At 44.4% G+C, this 17,108-nt stretch overlaps 3 protein-coding genes and 1 pseudogene across 3 annotated transcripts; 2 read left to right on the top strand and 2 right to left on the bottom strand.

The window, feature by feature from the left end:
* Positions 1-2,501: 2,501 nt before the first annotated feature.
* LOC133144950 (lamin-A-like) lies at positions 2,502-5,233 on the bottom strand (annotated as a pseudogene).
* A 2,259-nt stretch (positions 5,234-7,492) lies between these two features.
* Positions 7,493-9,747, bottom strand: oscp1a (organic solute carrier partner 1a). Its single transcript, XM_061267091.1, has 11 exons — positions 9,428-9,747; positions 9,285-9,320; positions 8,977-9,131; positions 8,749-8,916; positions 8,530-8,610; positions 8,357-8,460; positions 8,165-8,293; positions 8,035-8,083; positions 7,810-7,961; positions 7,682-7,739; positions 7,493-7,624 (listed from the first exon to the last, which is right to left on the bottom strand). Exons 1-11 carry the CDS (start codon positions 9,537-9,539, stop codon positions 7,493-7,495), a joined length of 1,176 nt encoding a protein of 391 aa, XP_061123075.1. The 5' UTR covers positions 9,540-9,747.
* A 280-nt stretch (positions 9,748-10,027) lies between these two features.
* Positions 10,028-14,087, top strand: zc3h12ab (zinc finger CCCH-type containing 12Ab). The gene is made up of 6 exons (XM_061267064.1): positions 10,028-10,199; positions 10,775-11,248; positions 12,190-12,329; positions 12,397-12,631; positions 12,704-12,804; positions 12,922-14,087. The coding sequence occupies exons 2-6, from the start codon at positions 10,893-10,895 to the stop codon at positions 13,641-13,643; spliced, it is 1,554 nt and encodes a 517-aa protein (XP_061123048.1). The 5' UTR covers positions 10,028-10,199; positions 10,775-10,892; the 3' UTR covers positions 13,644-14,087.
* A 130-nt stretch (positions 14,088-14,217) lies between these two features.
* On the top strand, positions 14,218-16,708 carry smim13 (small integral membrane protein 13). Its single transcript, XM_061267123.1, has 2 exons — positions 14,218-15,264; positions 15,825-16,708. The coding sequence occupies exons 1-2, from the start codon at positions 15,189-15,191 to the stop codon at positions 16,013-16,015; spliced, it is 267 nt and encodes an 88-aa protein (XP_061123107.1). The 5' UTR covers positions 14,218-15,188; the 3' UTR covers positions 16,016-16,708.
* The last annotated feature ends 400 nt before the right edge of the window (positions 16,709-17,108 follow it).

Consider the following 17,108-nt stretch of genomic DNA (forward strand, 5'->3'; position numbering starts at 1 on the left):
CCACCCCCCGACCGCCACAAGACAACCGCCACAAGGCGACCGCCACCGGCCCCAAGCGCCAGCCCCGACCGCCACCCCCCGACCGCCACAAGGCGACCGCCACCGGCCGACTTCCATGCGTGTCGCGGTGTGGGCAAAGCCCGAGCGCGGTCCGCCTTCCTCGGACAGGCAGCGAGAACACACGGGCTCCACGGGAGGTGGCCGGCCCCTCCGTAGAATAGGCCCGAGCCGTGGCAGCGGGCGCCCAGCAGCCTGGCAGTGCCGCTGGGGGGAAATGCACTAAGTGCCAAAGCCCATTCATTTACAACGGCCGGCGGTGCTTCTTTGAAAGCCAGTCCACCCTCCGAGCTCTCCTGCCGGGCGTGAGTTTGCGACCGCGCACGGTACTTTACGGAACCTTATTTGGCCCGCGGACCGGCCGGCGGTGCTTCCTTGAAGGCAGTCCGCCTGTCGAGCTCTCCTGCCGGGCGTGAGTTTGCGGCCGGGCACGGTACATTATGGAAGCTAAAAAAATAAATAAAAATTCTGAGTGGGACCGGCCGGGGGTGCTTCCTTGAAAGCCAGTCCGCCCGAGCTGTCCTGCCGGGCTTGAGTAAGAGACCGCGCCCGGTACATTCTGGAAGCTAAAAAAGAAAAAAAAAAAATCTAAGTGCGATTGCTGGTGTATTTACCCGTCGTGTCCACCGGAGGGAGGCAACTCCCCGCCGCAGCGCTTAAAAGTCTTCCCGGCCGCCTGGAACTCTGCGCGGGGCGTGTTTCATCCCGTGCGCGGTACCAGGTCGCGCTGCGCCGTCAGCCGAGCCGCTCGCGGCCCGCTGGAAGTCTAAAATTAATCATAAGTATGGCTCCATCTTCTCCTCCGCGGTGCTTAAAAATCGTCCACCCGCTCTCCTGGAGCTTTTTTCGGCCATCTCACTCGTGTGCACGGCCTACCGGTGGGCCCAGCACCGCGCTGAGCCGTCCCAGAGTGTCCTCGGATGGCTTTCGGTGCGCTCGCGGCCCGCTGGAAGTCTAATATTAATCATAAATACGGCTCCATCTTCTCCTCCGCGGTGCTTTATTACCCTGGAACTATATGTTAAAAATATAAGTTTTTTTTACATTGAAACATCTGGTTGTGGGGTCTGTGGGCGCGCGCCCCTACTGGAAAAATCCCTGGCTACAGCTCTGGTGCGGTACATTGTGACAGCAAATGAGCAGGTGATTGAGCAAGCGTCTGATACGAGAGCATTGCGGTCGTATGGAGAGAGTTTGAAGTGAACAGCAGAGACGAAAGGAACAAGGCAATGTGTTGTGAAATAAAATATTCCCTGTAATACGCATTTTGTTATTTGCTGATTGTATTAAACTATCACATTCATTGTCAGTCAAGAAGAGAAGAGGACTATTCGCATCGGATCCATAGTGCGCATGCGCAGTGATACTGCCTCGGTATGACGTCCGGTCCGCGATAGAGATTAAAAACCAAACAATATTTGACAATAACACACCATCAAGGATTGCACCATCGCATCAAACGATGTGTCGTCAATTATGAATTTTACTGACTAAGTGTGTTGGGCAGGATGGCTGAATGCGATGCGATGTTTGACAACAAACAAGAAGAAAGGTGATTTCAAGTTTTATTTCGAGGGAGATTTGTCATGTCTCGTCCCCAGTTTTGCTATGTGTCTAGGTTGCCATAGTTTCTATTCGCGTCGCCCCTCCCTTCCTGTGTCACCTCAATCAATGTAACGTGTTTTGTATTTATGTCCTGTCTGCCCCTCGCTCACCGTCGGATCATTGCATGTGTTACTGTCATGATGTCTGTTTGGTTTCTGTTCCTGTCTTTGGTAATGTTTTTTTGTTCCACAACTTTGTCGGTCAGTCCTGTTGTACCATGATTTTCTTAAAAAAATAAATTTAAAAAAAATTTACAAAATTTGTACCCATGTATAATGCGCACCCCAGATTTTAGGACAATAAATTAGTTAAATTTTGCGCATTATCAAAGTCAAAGTCAAAGTCAAAGTCAGCTTTATTGTCAATCTCTCCACATGTCACAACACACAAAGAGACCGAAATTACGTTTTTCTCTATCCCACGGTGACGAGACACATAACACGATAGACATACATGTACGCGACACAATATAAAAACAAGAAGGCAAAAATTCTACCAATCAATAGTAAGAGTGATGAATAAATAATAAATAAACAGATAACACAATAAATAACGGAGCCAGCAAGCATAGCGCAAAAGTAAAAAACATCATAAACAAAAAGGCACAAACAATAAATAAGAGTAATAACAAATAATAAATAATAAGAGCCAGTGTGCATTCAGACAGTCCAGACAGTAAAAGTACAGGACGCTACGCAGAACGGGGGAGCGAGTTCAGGATCCTAACAGCCTGGAGCATGAAGCTGTTTGAGAGTCTGGAGGTGCGGGAGCGCAGGCTTACACGGAAAAAAACGGTAAATTGATTGGCATGGAAAATGAAGACCAACAGATCCAGGGCCTCACATTATTGGACAGGTCTCAGTTCGGATTCCAGTCTGGAATGGTCTCACCTCGCGAGGTGTACTACTACTGAACACGTAGGAATGAGGCAGCAAACCCTCTGAGATGCCACCAGTACGGTAGGAGCGGGAAGCCGTAGATACGGAGCTGCCGTTGTTGGGCTTGTTCGGGGAGAATCCGCAGGAGCCGCACATAACTGTACCTCGCTGTCCCCGCAGGTGCTGTGAGCAACCGGCTGCGGAAACAACAAACTCTGAATCTTTTCAAATGATTGACCAGCAGTCAGGATTGCATTAGAAAATGCCCATTTAATTGTATTGTGATACAATATTTTTACAATGTGACCATGTCAAAAGTCAAAGTCTGCTTTATTCTCAATCCCTTCATATGTCAAGACACACAAAGAAACCGAAATTCTGTTTCTTCTATCCCACGGTGGAAACGGAATTTCCATCATCATCCTGGAAATAGGTGGCAGTGGGTTTCCTAGAAGATAAACGGACGTCAAAAGAGAAATATTGCTTCTTGTCGCTTGAAAGATGTGTCACCTCAGGGTTGGTCAAGCCAATGTAGACCTCGTCTCCGGTTCCCCAGTTGGCCTGTGTCTCCCAGACTAGATCAGAGGGAGGATTGTGGTTTCCGCCAGCGCCAGCCGCCCAGATCTGATCAGCATGGTCATTGAAATATTGAGCACCTTGTATCTGAGATCTTCCAGATAAGATTGATTACCGTGACACTCTGGTGGGCCTTCAGGATGAATTCTGCGGGAAATTTGAATGCGATGGGATCAGAAGCTTGAACCTGGCGCTCCACCTGCCAGTTCCCCAAATTCTGATCCTAATAGTTGAAGTTGATCTCAACAGGTTAGTCGTTACTGGAAAATGTGCAAATTTCGTAAGATGTGCGATGTTGCACTGTGACACATCCACTGACATCATCTCCTTTATTGTTGAGTCGGACATATTTGCTGTCCTGGTCCACATCCACGGTGAACTGCCCCCCAGTAGAGGTGAGGAGAGCACCAGCCCAAGTGATTCCGGCGAAGTTCAAAGCCTCGCTGTCAGTGTCGGGACGCTTCCTTTTCCCGCTGGCCGACGTGGTCGAGGAGCGACTTCCTGACATGCTTGTCGACGGTAGACTCTGGGAAAAGCGTGTCCTGCGGACAAACGTGGAGACATGAATTGCTATGACAGGAAAAGTTGTGGTATGTTTGTAAGCCACACACACCTCTCCTGCCCGCTTTCAAAAACCTTCCTGTAGGCACTTATCTCCATATCCAGCGCTAGCTTGACATCCATTAGTTGCTGCATCTGCTCCCTCTCTGTAGACAGAGCCTTCTCCAGATCTTTCACGTTTGCATCACGGGCTGCAAGCTAGTGTCAACACAGACTTTTTAAACTTTTGCAGCTGATACAGATTCTAAGGTCCAAATGATAAATGGTGAAATCGGTGACTGGCGAGCGCCTTCCAGCTGAACCCGACAGGCATAGTAGAAGGTAAAAAAGAGTTCAGGCGATATTTTCCAGCAATTTACCCTGGACTTGTAAGTCTTCTCAATCTCCTCTTTGTAGAGTTTAATTTGAAGTTCATGCTGGCTTCGCATCTCCATCAAGGCGTCGGCCCGTTTGGGTTCATAATCTTCCTGGCGGGCGTTTTCCAACTCCACCATGCGAGACTCGTGCCGGCGTTTGACCTCGCGCAACTCCTACGTGAGACGTGAGAATGACTCAGCTTTATTTTCATTAATTAAATAAGCGAAAGTGATGATAATTGTGTCCGACCTCGGAATGCAGCTTCTTTTGAATCTCCAGCTCCTCTTTGAGGGTATTAATGCGACTCGCTCCTTCCACCCTCCTGAGAGCCTCATCCATCATCCCCTTTCGGCCATTGGCCAACCTGGTCTCGAACTAAACGTGGCAACAACTTTAACACAATCATCACGGTAATTTAATTGTGATTTGATTCACCTCGGCTTCCAAATCTTTGCACCTCTGCCGCGCTCCTGCCAGATCGGATTCTTTCTTCGTGTTCCTGAGATGACAGATGTACACATAAATATGAACTAAGATAAGTATAAAGTGTAGCAGTGATAAAGTATGTAAACAGTGCAGGAAACAAAAACAGTATTAAACCCTCGACGCAGTCAAATGTGCTATTTATATTGATGTGCGACTATGGGATGGTTAACTGAAAGTCCAATTGAGCTGCAATTAGTCACGAGGAGGATTTTCCTTGGGGTATGGCCCCAGCAGCAAAGCAATTATGTCAGCACTAATATCCAGTATCCATTTTGTTGTTGGCATATTTTTGATAAAATGGCCGGGCCTCACCTTTCTTTCAGCTCGTCGAATTCCATCCTCAGCTTGGTCAACTCCAGCTGCAGACGTGCACGCTCTGTGGCCTCCGAGTCCAGAGACGCACGGGCTTTCGCCAGCTCCGTCTCGTAAACGGCCTTCAGGCCAGTCAGCTGCCGGGACACCTCTGTTTCGGATTCAGCGATGCGCAAACGCAAGCCGGCGTTCTCCACTTCCCGGGAACGGGCGTTGTCGACGTAAACGACCAGAAGGTCGTTGAGCTTGCGGAGATCTTCCATGTCCTGGAGACGTGTGATGCGGTTGGGGGAGAGGTCAATGTTTGCATCTTGAGGAGTGTTTTCTGGGGTCGCCATCTCTCGAGCTTGCTTCTGCTGTTCCAGGAAAGACTCAGTATCATGCATTACATCAATGCCTGATTGCACTTATCAAAGAAACTTCATAGAGGTTTCTTCAAAGTCCAAAGGTTCCTTTGTAAATACACATAAAAAGAAGAAAAGAAAAAAACTCACTCTTTGCAATGGTTCAAAGAAACTTTGCAACGGATGGATCCTAAGGACGGCTCGGTGGCGCACTGGGTAGCACGTCCGCCTCACAGTTAGGTGGGTGCAAGTTCGATTCCACCTCCGGCCCTCCCTGTGTGGAGTTTGCATGTTCTCCCCGGGCCCGCGTGGGTTTTCTCCGGGCACTCCGGTTTCCTCCCACATCCCCTAAACATGCTTGGTAGGCCGATTGAAGACTCCAAATTTTCCCTAGGTGTGAGTGCGAGTGCAAATGGTTGTTTGTCTCTGTGTGCCCTGCGATTGGCTGGCATCCGGTTCAGGGTGTCCGCCGCTCACTGCCCGATGACGGCTGGGATAGGTTCCAGCACGGCTGCGACCCTCGTAGGGCAGCAAACGAGCAGGTGATCGAGCAAGCGTCTAATACGAGAGCATTGCGTTTGTATGGAGCGTGTTTGAAGTGAACAGCAGAGATGAAAGGAACAAGGCAAAGTGTTGTGAAATAAAATATTACCTGTAATACGCATTTTGTTATTTGCTGATTGAAACTGCTAATTAAACTGTGAATTGAAACTAATAGGAAGAAAACAACTCTCGCTCTTTATATAGCTGACGTGTCTTGCGCATCCGTTCTGTGCATTTTATTTCACAACACTTTGCCTTGTTCCTTTCTTCTCTGCTGTTCACTTCAAACACGCTCCATGCGACCGCAATGCTCTCGTATCAGACGCTTGCTCGATCACCTGCTCGTTTGCTGTCCCGTGCGCGCACGGAGCGCGGTGGTGCGTTTAAGGGCAGTCGGAGAAATCGACGCCAACAAAAAAATTACATCCAGCCTAGTTAAGACCATACCAAAGACTATAAAAATGGGACCCATTAGCTCCCTACGTGTGTGACGATCATTGGGACTTAAAAAAAAAAAAAAAAAAATCATAAAAATTGGGTGCGTATTATACATGGGTACAAGCTTTTTTCCAGCATCAGCATGCCATTTTTAGGGGTGCGTACTATACATGGGGGCGCACTATACACAGAAAAAAACGGTATGTCCATGCCCTTTTAAGGGCATCGGAAGTAACCAGTAGAGTGAGACTCGAACCGCAGCTGTTGTCTTACGAGGTACAAATGATGGGGGAGAACAGATAGAGGGGCGCGCAAGGGGCGCAAGGGGCAAGAGCAAGAAGCGCGAGAGCTTTTTTGGGGCGAACATCTGTGCTGTCGAGAGCTGAAACATCTTTGCTTTTGGGGCCATTCAAACTTTAGGAGAGACTTCACTCTGACATCGGTTGAATGTAACTCTTTTCCCAATCAGCCGTGTGTCACTGGAGTGCTTGGCCGGGACAGCCATTGTCCACCGAGTGTTTTTTTGGAGACCAGCGAAGCAACAAAGACCATTCACCACATTATACAATAGTTTTATAATGTTACCATGTCAAAAGTCAAAGTCAAAGTCTGCTTTATTGTCAATCCCTTCATATGTCAAGACACACAAAGAAACCGAAATCCCCTTTCCTCTATCCCACGGTGAAAACGGAATTTCCATCGTCAAAGTCTGCTTTATTGTCAATCCCTTCATATGTCAAGACACACAAAGAAACCGAAATTCCGTCACAAAGAAACCGAAATTCCGTTTCCTCTATCCCACGGTGACGAGACATAGTACACAATAGACATACAAGTAGGCGACACAAAATAAAAACAAGAAGGCACAAACAATAAATATAGTGTTGGGTGTGATTCTTCCGGAAGTCAACAACAATCTCCTTGGTCTTTTCAACGTTCAGCAGGAGGTTGTTGTCCCTGCACCACGTGGTCAGAAGGTCAACCTCCAGCCTGTATTGAGTCTCGTCTCCCTTGGTGATGAAGACTCACTGCCCCCTGCCCCCCCTTGAAAGACTCACAGTTCTTTGCTATGATATTTCTCAAAGAAAGTAGTCCAAAAGAGGAATAATCATCAACAAATGTTTTATTAAGCGTTTCAAAAAATATAGTGAACTGCAATAAATGAATTACAAATGTTTTTAAATAATTTACAATTTTTTAAAATTTATTTGGGGTACCTTGAAGTTGTGAGTGAATAATAATAATAATAATAATAATAATAATAATAATAATAATAATAATAATAATAATAATAATAATAATAATAATAATAATAATAATAATAAGAGAATTATGTCACAAGGACTCAAGGTCATCCATCATAGACAGCAGGTCATCGCCCTTGTCGCTGTTTACATTTTCTGGGGTCTTCTCTTGCTCTACAAAAAGTCTGGCAATTTGAGCCAGCTGAGTTGAGGACTTTTCATCCTGCAATAGATCAATATTTCAATCATATATCATTTCCAGAAACACGTGCCCATTTACCTTCAGGGCTTGTATATTCATCACTTCAAATGACTCCTCGGCTCCTCCTGAAGCTCCCCTATTATAAAATACACGTCAAACGAAAAGCATCATGCTAAACATGGCAGCTGCAGAAATAAATCACATACCCCTCATCCTTTTCTTGAACAGCGGCGAGCAGGTTGATCTGAAATCCCGTTTCAGAACCAGATACGTTCTCAATCTCAACAGTCCCCATCAGGCGGGCCAGTAGATTGAGCTCTTCTTTAGCCATCGGGTTGGGAGAGGCATCTTCCAGGTTCTTCAGCACCAACACATTCCATTTAGGTTTTTATAATAGCCATAAAAATATTTTTGGAGTTTTACTGCAATACCTTCACTGAGGGACCTTTGGATGATTCTCCTCCCAGATTTACACTATACCTTTAAAACAGCAAAAAAAGTGTTAGCTTGTATCTAAAAAAAATTGAATAAAAAAAAAGAATAAAAAAAAAGGTGCACAACATGTTCATGCCCAGTTTGATGACTCGGTTTCCACGTAGGCCAAACGATGCGTCTTTTATAGGGCGACTGTAGCTCCCTCCCGATTGGAAACGGCTCTGTCGCATTTCCCGTCCCTTTTTGTCCAATATCCTACACAGACACGATGGAGATGATGATGATGATAAACTTTTCAGTTACACAATCAGTTGTCACCTAATGACCCCAGGAACGTCCAGTCCGTGAGGCACCGGGCCAGATGTTAACAAGGCGAAACGTCCATTGGGATTTTGGATTTTGTTTTGGAGGAAAATGGACACCTGAATGAGAAAACACAGTGTTTTAATTTCCCTTGTGTACAGCGTTGAATTACTAGCAAAGGCACTCACGCGGATGTGCGTGTCCTGTAAGAATGTGAGCAGCGTTTGTCGGAGAAGCTGGAATTCACCTGCAGTCATGGACGAGTATATCTACAGTGAAAAGAAACAGGTCCCCAATGTACACAGTAAACAGAAAGCTTGAAGCGAGCACACTTTGCATCTAATTTAAAAAAAAGGCAGAAATACAATTTGTTTTAAAAGGTTGCGAGATTCTAGACTATTGACTACCTCGATGATTTTTCTGTGAGTCTCGTCCACTTTGTTTACAACGGCAGGAGTGTCCTTCACATATTCTCTGATGCTGTCGATGTGATTATATGAGATGAGCAGCAGGTCCTTAGGACGCGGACACTGGAAGACTTGATACTTGAAGGCCATGAGTATCAGATCGTAGAGCTGTTTGGAATTTAAAATTTTAAATTTAGCAAGTGTGGATAGTTTTTTTTTCCCTGTTACCTTCTCCATGCTGACTGTGTTTAATCTCATAATGGAGACGTGCGCCAAGCGAGTTAGGACGACTTTCAATGTCCTGTGTGAATAAAGCAGCTGAGGTTTCAGAAGTTCATCCATGAAGGCTTTGCTGAACATGGTCCCCACAATGTCGTTCATCACTGTCAACACAGGAGGATCATATGATGGGTCTCACACCCTGGAAATATTTTAAAATATTTTGCTGCATTGTAAATGATTTGTTACATTTTTAAAAGTGTATAAATGCATAGCACAATTCACAGAGATTGAAAATTAATTTTCACAGACTGTACCTCGTTGTCTGTCATGATCAGACCATACTCCTGCAGTAATCCAAAGGGAGAAAAAATGTTATCCTCTCAGTAATAATAAAAGTTTTGCCTACTTCATGATTTGGAAAAACTGGCAGAAACAGAGGCAAAAGATTCCAACCTACCTTTCTCAGATTTGTCCTCAGAGGTGTTCTGAGCGTGCAGACGTTGGTCCAGTATGTAAAGCATCTCGCCTCCAAGGTTAATAAAAACCAAGGGGAGAGTTCTCATCGACATCCTGCAAAACCCTCGAAAGACTGCAACTACTCGGACGGTGGTTTCTTTTTAAAGAACATTTTTCCTGGAGCAGGTTGAGGCCCTTTTTTCCATGCTCTTATCCAAGCATGCCTCTGCAGAAAGCCCTAAGATGCGACAGGTGGTCAGGATGAGGATCAGCCATGGCCAGGCTCATCCTCATTGGCCGCTGTGCAATGATGACATATACTGGATAATGCACTTAGACTGTTGGGAGAAATTTGGATTGGGGAGGAAAATGATAACAGCTGGTAAAAGGTCTTTATTGTTTATTGCACAATAACATATATCAAGCATACAAATTCTGCACAAAGAGTGCGTTCTATTTTTAGCAAACTTTTTTTTTAATCAAAGGTGCGTTTGTTAGACTTATGAAAGCGTCTTTCCATGTTTTTAATACATCTGCATAATTAATTTCAAACATAATACCAAGATGTAATTCTCTATCTTGTCGACAGAGAGCAGTAAAGAGCACAATCTGGTTGCGGAGATTAGTCAAGCAAGTTGACTGCAAGAAATTTGGGACGAAAACACACCGAGCGTTTCCTCACGATTTTATAATCTGAAAGAGAATGAACACTTTGGTTCTCACGGGAAGGAAATCTCGACGTTTGCCCTGGAGAGGCTGAAAAGCTTCATAAGGTTAGTACGTCTTTTCATTTGTGTGAAAATATGAGAATGACATTTATGTGTCTGCAGGTGTCGACCGGTGTTTACTTCTGGTTATTTCAAAAAGTGACGCTTCCCCCCCCTCATGATTCTGTTTTATCGTATCCATGATCAAGTTGTGTGTAAACAGAATTCATTAGGTACACTTGCCTAGATCTGTAATACAATTTTGAAATAAGAAGATACCGCAAGTTTTTGGGCACTGTTGGAGATGTGTGACGTGAACAATTTTATTTCCTCAAGTTCAATGTGCTCTCAATTTCTAGAAAATTGTGTCTGCAAATGACACGCATGACTTTGTTGACAAACTGCTGAAAGTAATTTAAAGTAATTTGTATATATAAAATAAAATAATACAGGTGCAAAAAGGTGGTATGAATATTGTAATATATTTCTTCAGCACGATTGCAATATATATTTGCTGCTTTTGTGGTTATAATTGATTGACGGGTCTAATATTTGCCCCAAATGTCTCTGATTAGATAATTAAAATGATTTTAAATGTACTTGTATTGAAAATAAATATTCTGCTATGTTTTTTTAAACAGGTGGAACATGAACAGTCTGCACCAGGAAGAGAGGATGGACATGTAAATGACATCCGTGGACTCCTCTCCCCATTAGTCACAGAGCAGTTGTACTCGATGGCTCATTTTCTGTAACACGATGGAGCCCACTGGGTTTTCTCCAGAAGAGCCTGAGTCCTCTCTGAGCCGTGGCCACCTTGAGGCCCAGCTGGACTTCTTCCATAAGTTAGGTTACTCCACGCAGCAGGTCAAAGCCGTGCTCAAGAAATACGGCCCCAACACGGACCGAAATAAAGTTCTCGGAGAGCTGGTACGGATGAAAGCCGACCTGAGGGCCCAGCAGGGGCCCGTGACCACTTTGTCGGTGCCGCTTACCAAAGATGACAACCAGGTCGCAGAATCGCAGAAGTTGCTGCTTGCTTCTCAAAAAGGGGGCAGCGATGATGAAAATGCTCTGAGGCCCATTGTCATAGACGGGAGCAATGTAGCCATGAGGTGAGAACTCACATTTATTTATTTATTTTAATTTTTTAAATATTAAGAAGAGAACAACATTTTCATGCTCTCTCATATTGTGAAGAGTGTAAATAATTTTTTACAGACACTCTCACATGCCAAACTTTTGTGGTCATGTAATGTGTGATTGACATCGTTTCTAATCCTAAGTATGTTGTACAAATGTAATCGTGGCAGTTGTGAACAAAAACATCATTGATTTAAGCATTGAGCATGTCGTTTTACAATCTTGAAACCTGGAGGGTTGTACTTGGACACAGTTGTGAAAGTTCACCAATGTTTTGCATATACGAGACTTCAGGAATGACAGCTGAGTATGTGCTCACCTTTCATTTGACCCATTTGGAGGATGTACACGCATGGGTGTGTGTGTCAGGCATGTCGGTGCACGTAAGGGACTTGCACCTTCAATATGCAAATCTGATTTTCCCGGAACCAGCCTGACTGCATTTTACTGTCTGGCCAATGAGATCTTAGTTGATCTGTGTGCTGATGTTTTAAAAAAAAAAAAAAAAAAACCATGAGCCAGATATATGTTTTATGTATGTCGTTATCCATGACAAATGATTTTGGGCTCAACCCAAATACTTTGAAGGCTTTACATAGTAGAATATTTGTTGTGTTACCATCGTTGCAACTCATAACACATCCAAATCATCTTTCCCTATTGAAATGAATGGAAATGCTGTTAATCCGCCCCCCCCAAAAAACAACAAATGTGTGTTTTAATATTCAAAAGTAACAATCTTGTACTTTATCATTTTTATTCTATTTTTATTATGATGACTACTTTTTTTTCTTATCTTGAACTCTTCCCACGTTAGCATAAAAATAATAACCCGGTAAAGCCCTGGATTTATTATAAAGGTGTGGTGTGACTAAACTGCCAAGTGTTTCTCTGAACAAAATGTCTTAATCAGCCACGGGAACAAGGAAGTGTTCTCTTGCATGGGAATCCAGTTGGCGGTGGATTTCTTTTTGAAGCGAGGCCACACCACCATCACCGTGTTTGTTCCATCCTGGAGGAAAGAGCAGCCGAGACCCGATGTTCCGATCTCAGGTAAGAGATGTTGCTCTGCAGATGTTGACCGTTGAATTGATCCGATGCTTACTCACTTTGTTTGCAGATCAAAAAATTCTAGCAGATCTGGAAAAGAAGAAGTACCTGACGTTCACGCCGTCACGCCGCGTGGGGCACAAGCGGGTGGTCTGCAACGACGACAAGTTCATCGTTCAGCTGGCCTTCGACACCGGCGGCGTCATCGTGTCCAACGACGTCTACCGTGACCTCCAGATGGACAAGCCCGAGTGGAAGACTTGCATCGAGGAGAGGCTGCTTATGTACTCCTTTGTGAATGATAAGTGAGTTCTTAGCCGGGAAAAAAAAAATCATTTATCAGGTGATCTTCAAAAACATGACATTAATGATAACAGGTTCATGGTTCCCGATGACCCACTTGGCCGAGATGGTCCCAACCTGGACAACTACTTGCGATGGTCTCCGAAGACTTCCCCAAAACTTCCGTGCCCTTACGGTGAGTAAAGTTGTCATTTTATTTTTTGTTTTTGCTTTAAACATGCTGCGACTTGTTTATATTTTCTATGAGTAAACAAACAAGACAAATCCAAATGTTTTTGTGTTCATCTAACAGGAAAGAAATGTACCTACGGACTCAAATGCAAATACCTCCACCCTGGGCGAGCCAAGCAGTCCAATTGCTTGCTCGCAGATGAACTTCGAGAAAACGCCAAGCTCGCCCCCGCCGTTCCCAAATCATCCGTCAGAAGTCCCGTCCCCGTCCAGAGCTGCTCATTAGTCGAAGATGTGGCAAGGAAATTAAGTCTGGGACTTGAGAAAGGCTCCTTGAAAAAAGACAAAGCGACTCACTGTTCGAGGCAGAAGACCTCGTGTAAAAAGGGAAAGAGCAGTTTGGGTTCTTCTGATCACAGCTCTCATAAGCAGCTCGATTCTGGTATCGGTTCTATCGAGAGTCAATCGGCGGAGGCTCAACAGGCTTACTCTCTTGGAGCAACATCTGGCAGTTCCCATTCCATGCCGACGTCCCATCCTCGGAGCGCACCGAGCCGCTGCTGCCAACACGACTCCGCCTCATGGCCAATGTTCCAAAACCAGCATCTCCGTCACAGCGTCAGGTCAGCGCATCGGCACAGCGCCGACGTGACGCCCGCGGACTCGCCATGCCAGACCGCCTACGGGGAGGAGAGGAAAGCCACACGTACGAAGCTCCTCGCTATCTTCAGTGCCGACTTGGTGGACGCGGCCATGAACATGTTTCCGCTTGTGGTGGACCCTCAGATGTTGGCTGCTGAGATCATCATGATGCAGAGTCACAATAAGATAAGAAACTGTTAAGTTGTGTACTTTTCGTACTGTGGTGACCATCTTTTGTTGGAATGCTTTTTTGGAAATCTGTGAATAATTCACCCACTCAAAAACCTTTATGATGTCATAAGATTGCGTCAGAGTGCTACTTTTGTCCAAATGAAGCTCATCATGTCCTTTTCACGTAGTTGCTTGGCACCACAGTGAGACAAGATAGTAAGAGATGACTAATTGTGTTAACATCTCCATTCACTTGGCACCAAGGTAATATTTTTATTTTTTTACTTTGGCTTGGCACAAAAATAGTATCTAAAACGTGCATTTGCAGATATTGTACTGCAAAAATGCGGAGGTTCACTGTATGTTACAGTAAACAATGTTTCCTTAATGAATGGGACAAAAGTATAATTGGCACGTCTATTTTAGTTCCTCATTGCTGGAAAAATAAAAGCAAATAAATGCCCTGCCCTGCAATTGCGTCAGACTTAACCTTTGTTGCGTAAGATGAGCTCTTACGGAAAAACTCTCTTTTTTTGGGACACAAAAATGGCCCTCCCTGGCTTGTACCTGGACATTATGCAAATACTGCACAGGAGGAGGATCTTCAGGCCTCTTGTTCGAGTGGATGACAATTTTAAGACAAGTTACTTCCCCCTGGTTTTCATTGCTAATATTTTTATACAAAACTTGATATTTAAATAATCCCAGATGGACGGATCCAATTTTGCAGTTACACAATTCCATTATCGTCGTTACTTTGGGATCTGGGTGCTGTGTTTTATGAAATGTGATTTTTTAAGCAAGATTATCTGAAAAACGTGTTAATGTCGCCACCTGCTGGATAGTTGAGGAATGAAGGCGAGGCTCCGGTGGCAACGCTGCAAAAGTGTTAAAAAGTGATGTACAAATCATTCGCAAAAATAAATGCAATAATTATTGAATTGATTTCAATACGTTTAAGACATAGTGCTTGGGTTTCAACACAGACGCACAAAAATAAATAATTTAATCGTCGTAGAGATATTTAAAAATACGAATCGTCATGTTTATAAGTTTTGTAACCTACACGAATGTTTGTGTGTACAGCACAGACAAAAGAAAATCGCGTAAATATATTTATTTCATAGTTTAGGAAGCCCTTTTCAAAAATGGATTTTGACTACATTACCCACAGATCAATTCGGCTTGGCGCAGGCGCAATGTGTCAGTCCACTCGCAAAACAATTACTCATTAAAGAGCTAGCAATACGAAGACATTCTGCAGTTATGTAGCTCAATTATGCCGATCTCTAATATGCTGGGCTTGATTATTATAAGATAACTTTTACGCCCTCTGTTGGGCTCAAAAACCTGTTTAAAAGCGCCTGTATTTGCGCGAAAGCTAACAAAAGTAGCCACATGCTAACAGGCTACAGTGAGTTTGCGATGCACTGCAGTTCTGTTTTTGTCTCTCAGACCGATCGGCTAGCGGCGCAAAGGAGTTAACCTGCAGCTCTATATGTTTTTTTCCTGTCTTTTTGATGGTGGCCTTTGGAAAATAAGCTCCTCGTCGCTAGACTAAGTGTCCAGCTAAAGATGTGGCAAAGTGTCGGGCTCACATTGCTGGTCATTGTGGCCACGCTTTTTTGTGTTCTTATCTTCATGTTGTGCGGTAAGTTTGGAAGGACGATTATCTTGATCTTCATTTTCAACTTGCATAACCCGATGGCTTACAGTAAAGCCCATATGCGTCATTGTTGATGCACATTTAGATGATTGTGTCCACTTGCAATGAGGATTAGGAGTCATATCCAAGTTTATATGCCACCCAAGAAGTCTATTTTTATCTTTTGGTGGTGTGTCAGTTTCGATTAATGTCATACCGCAATGAATCATGCATGGAATGCCATTTAACATTTCCATTACCTCAGTGCGCAGAAAAGCAATTATGTTGACGCCAAGCTTCTTCTTACATGACATCATTTAAAATGTTTAGTTATTGAAAAGCTTGCATTAATTGTGACAGGTTAGTATATCAAGAGTCTTGGAAAATGACAACACACAGGCGGCAATTTGCAAAAAAAAAAATCAAAACAACCTTTTCTTCATTTTGGGTGGTCGGTAGTATTTCTTGATACCATTCTTGCTGACATCTTATATTTCTATACGCTGGACACGAGTGCACGTAATGGCCTAACTCTTACATTGCGATGTTGCCCATCTCCGTTTCAGGTTGGTATGTGGTCTGGCAGCTCTTCTTGTCCAAATTCAAGTTCCTGCGCGAGCTCGTCGGGGACGCAGCCGCCCCGCGGGCGCAAGCGCAGCCGTCCGAAAGCGAGAACGAACGCGCCGCTGACGTCCCCGCACGCAACCGTCCCGGGACTGCACGCCAAAGAGTCGCTTTCCCGGAGAGCACCTTGTAGATCGCCTCTGACCGCATCACCTTACACTAAACGGGAATCTTTCCTGACTGACATTCGGTTGAAGACTTGACCGGACCTGTAAGCCATCCATTTCTTAATGTCAAATCTTCTTTATTAAGTTAAACAAAAAATGTGGTGGCAATGGGTTGTGTTTTTAAGTAAGCAGACAACCTGTGTGGACTTCTTCACCTTCTTAAATTGCAATGAAATGGAAAGTTGACCACCCTGTGGCACACGAATGCACATACACACACAATGTACACTTGAAGAGCACTTGACAAGGAACACTGACTAAGCCGTGTGATGTTTTGATGCTGCTACATACGACTCAAGCTGACATCCCGGAGCTCCCAATGGACGCTCCCTGCTGCAGACTGGGCCGCCCTTGTGGCGTCCAGACCTGTCTCGCTCTCTGCCTGCACCAGCGTCAAGTCTAAATGGCGTCTGTTGTTTTCATCACGTCAGCTCCTTTTTCTATTCCGTCTACAAGAAGGCCAAATGAACTCAGAGCAAGGCCTTGTCGATATTTGTCTTCTGCTTTCCTTTCAGGTAGAATCAATCATTTGCACCTTTTAATTGATGATTATTGTTTTCTGTGGGGCAGTCGCTTCAAACCAAACATGTTGAGCTCAGTCCTATTTTCTGCTCAAATGTCTTCAATTATTTTTTTATATTAAAGTCCTCATAATTGAATTGTTTCTTCTCTTACAAGTGCGGACTTTGTTAGGTCATAATCCTTTGAAATTCACAGTTTTTTTTTGTGAGGGTTTGTCGTCTGCATTCTACAAAGTGTCCACCAGGCGGCAGCATTGCACAGGAAATCAATAGTGTATACGCTTTTTCGCGAGAAAGATGGTATCTTCTTCATCAAGTGACATCTTTGGCAGTAGGCACGATTTTATTTTACTCCTCGTGATAAATATGTGCTTTGGTGTCACCCAAACACACCAGTACCACCCAATTTTGCAAATAGGCACATATTAAACCACATTTACTTGATAAGCGTGTGCATCCTGCAAGACAACATCCTCTCGCAGTTCTATTCTTTGCCATTCTGATCCTTCCTCTCCTTCAAATTTGGCTGCGTGGTCTG

This window comes from Syngnathus typhle, linkage group LG20 (genome assembly GCF_033458585.1).
Source record: "Syngnathus typhle isolate RoL2023-S1 ecotype Sweden linkage group LG20, RoL_Styp_1.0, whole genome shotgun sequence".
Taxonomy (NCBI): Eukaryota; Metazoa; Chordata; class Actinopteri; order Syngnathiformes; family Syngnathidae; genus Syngnathus; species Syngnathus typhle.